The 1,988-nt window shown below is 37.8% G+C and overlaps 1 protein-coding gene across 1 annotated transcript in view; it reads left to right on the top strand.

Annotated features, from left to right (window-relative positions):
- Positions 1-418: 418 nt before the first annotated feature.
- The window catches only part of LOC104078823 (protocadherin Fat 4-like), a gene marked incomplete at its 3' end in the record, with an annotated part of 35,949 nt that continues 34,379 nt past the window's right edge, over positions 419-1,988 (top strand). The window contains exon 1 of the mRNA XM_009580611.1: positions 419-488. Coding sequence (XP_009578906.1) covers positions 419-488 — 70 coding nt within the window. The remainder of the gene's footprint in view (positions 489-1,988) is intronic.

Raw genomic sequence — 1,988 nt, 5'->3', positions numbered from 1 at the left:
GTCCCTTTGCCTTTTGACACCCCATTTAGTTTTCTTTCCAAGGGAATATCTAGGTTTCTCTCATATTGGTCAGGACATCTTGCTGATTTATTTATTCTCATCTCTATGTTGAATATTAAAATAAAAATAGACTTTGTTATTTGTGCTGTAACACAAAAAGTGATATTTCCTTGTTGGTTTATTTTTATTGCCCAAAGGGGACTTCGATCTCACACGCTGAAAATGATAAGCATGTTACATACTTTGTGGATTGCTCTCAAAGGCTTATTCCAGTCTTTTGCCTTGTTCTCAACTGAAGCATTTGTCAAGATAACAACTAACTTATGATGTGGCAAATGAAATGATTCTTTACAAATATTGTATATGAGAAACGACCATCTGTTTTTGCCTTCAGTAGGATATTTTTTCTGCAGCGCCTATGGCACTTTCTAGATCTCTGGTTTTTGCTTTGATTGGTTGGGTTACATTCATCTGCCTCGATGCACAAAGTAAGTAGTGTTATTTTTATAAATGCTTTTGAGTCTGTTCCTGCTTTTATTGAAATCGAATAAAATTAAGTTTATTAAATTCATATAAATCACAATCCTAGAAGTTTAAAATACACAGATAAGACAACATCTAAACGAGCAATCTTCTCGGTGCCCTTGGAAGTGGTCTGTGGACTTTCAGGGGCTCAGTGATCACAAGTTGAAAACCACTGCTCTTGTGTGTACAGTGGGTTTTTATAAGTTCTCTTTGAACTTTTTCGGGTTTGGTTATTTTATATCTGCAGCAGACATTAAATAAAATACCTAGGCTGAAGCTGAGTCTGAGGATGTGTAGTTTTGAAGTTGGGATCAGCTGAATTCCTTGCTGCTGTTATTCTGCTAAGTTAGATTGGAGTAGTTACCATTTTTACATCTGGTATTCGTTGTAGGGGGAAGGACTCTATGAAAAGTTCTCTGCGGTGTATTGAGGAGAGGGCTTCCAGAAAGTGAAAACTGTTCCATTAGCTGAATCTGGGGGTAGAAACAGTGTCTGCGTGCCTGAACTTGAGGTCTTAATATAATTTTGGTCCTTCAGCCTTCCTAGAGAATCTTCACAATAGTGAAGATGCTCAAGTGTCTTTCCTTTGTTTCTGATAGCTCCAGAGGATCACCAGGAATGGCTGAGAGAATTTTTTCTTTTTCTTAAATAAAAACAGAAGTTTTTATTTAATTATTGAATTTCCTTTATTCAACTGTGATATAACATTTCAATCACTTCCAAGCTTCCAGTTTTTTCATCTTTTTCAGTAGTCCAGAGCCCTGCTTTCCAAAGGAGGCTTTTGAATACTCAGAGATGGAGGCAGCAAATTAGACCCGTAACCAGCAGCTGCTGACCATAGAATTATTCTCTAGGATTTTTTTCAGTTACTTGTGTAGAAATCTGTCCACTGCTCACTTACAAATGAGATCCTATCGAGTGGTGCAAATATAAAGGCATCTGCCTAGCCAGGCAAAAATAGCCGACTACTTCTTTTACCAACTATCACTTTGAATATATGGTAAGGATGGCAAGGAGAAGAGTGGGGGGACGCTTAGCATTGGTGCAAACCCACATAAGACCACAAAATTTGCCCAGGTATCCATAAGAGCATAGATTGCACTGTAGCAGCTTTGCTGAGTAATTCTGATCAGGGAAGGAGGAAAAAAATCTGGTGGGTTTCTGGATTTCTGTGTGTTTACTTTGCAGATCTAGAAAAAAAGCCTGTCACTTTTTATCACACAGAGAAAATGTAGAGAGAGGTCACTGAGGTACAGTAAACCACTTATGAAAGCCACTTCTCACGAAAAAACTATACTTCAGAAGTGCCAACTTTTATAAAAATTTAAGGAGCATAAATTTCAGGTGAATCGCTCAATGTGACTTTACCCTAAGCTTTTGGATTCTTGGTAGCATTTCAGTGGTGAATAGCTTTGTGTTTACAGTTTTCTTGGGAGTAGAAAACATTTGCAAGGCCAGGGTAC

The sequence above is a fragment of the Fulmarus glacialis genome, unplaced genomic scaffold (assembly GCF_000690835.1).
Source record: "Fulmarus glacialis isolate BGI_N327 unplaced genomic scaffold, ASM69083v1 scaffold11206, whole genome shotgun sequence".
In the NCBI taxonomy this organism is placed as follows: domain Eukaryota; kingdom Metazoa; phylum Chordata; class Aves; order Procellariiformes; family Procellariidae; genus Fulmarus; species Fulmarus glacialis.
This window is presented reverse-complemented; position numbering and strand designations above follow the sequence as displayed.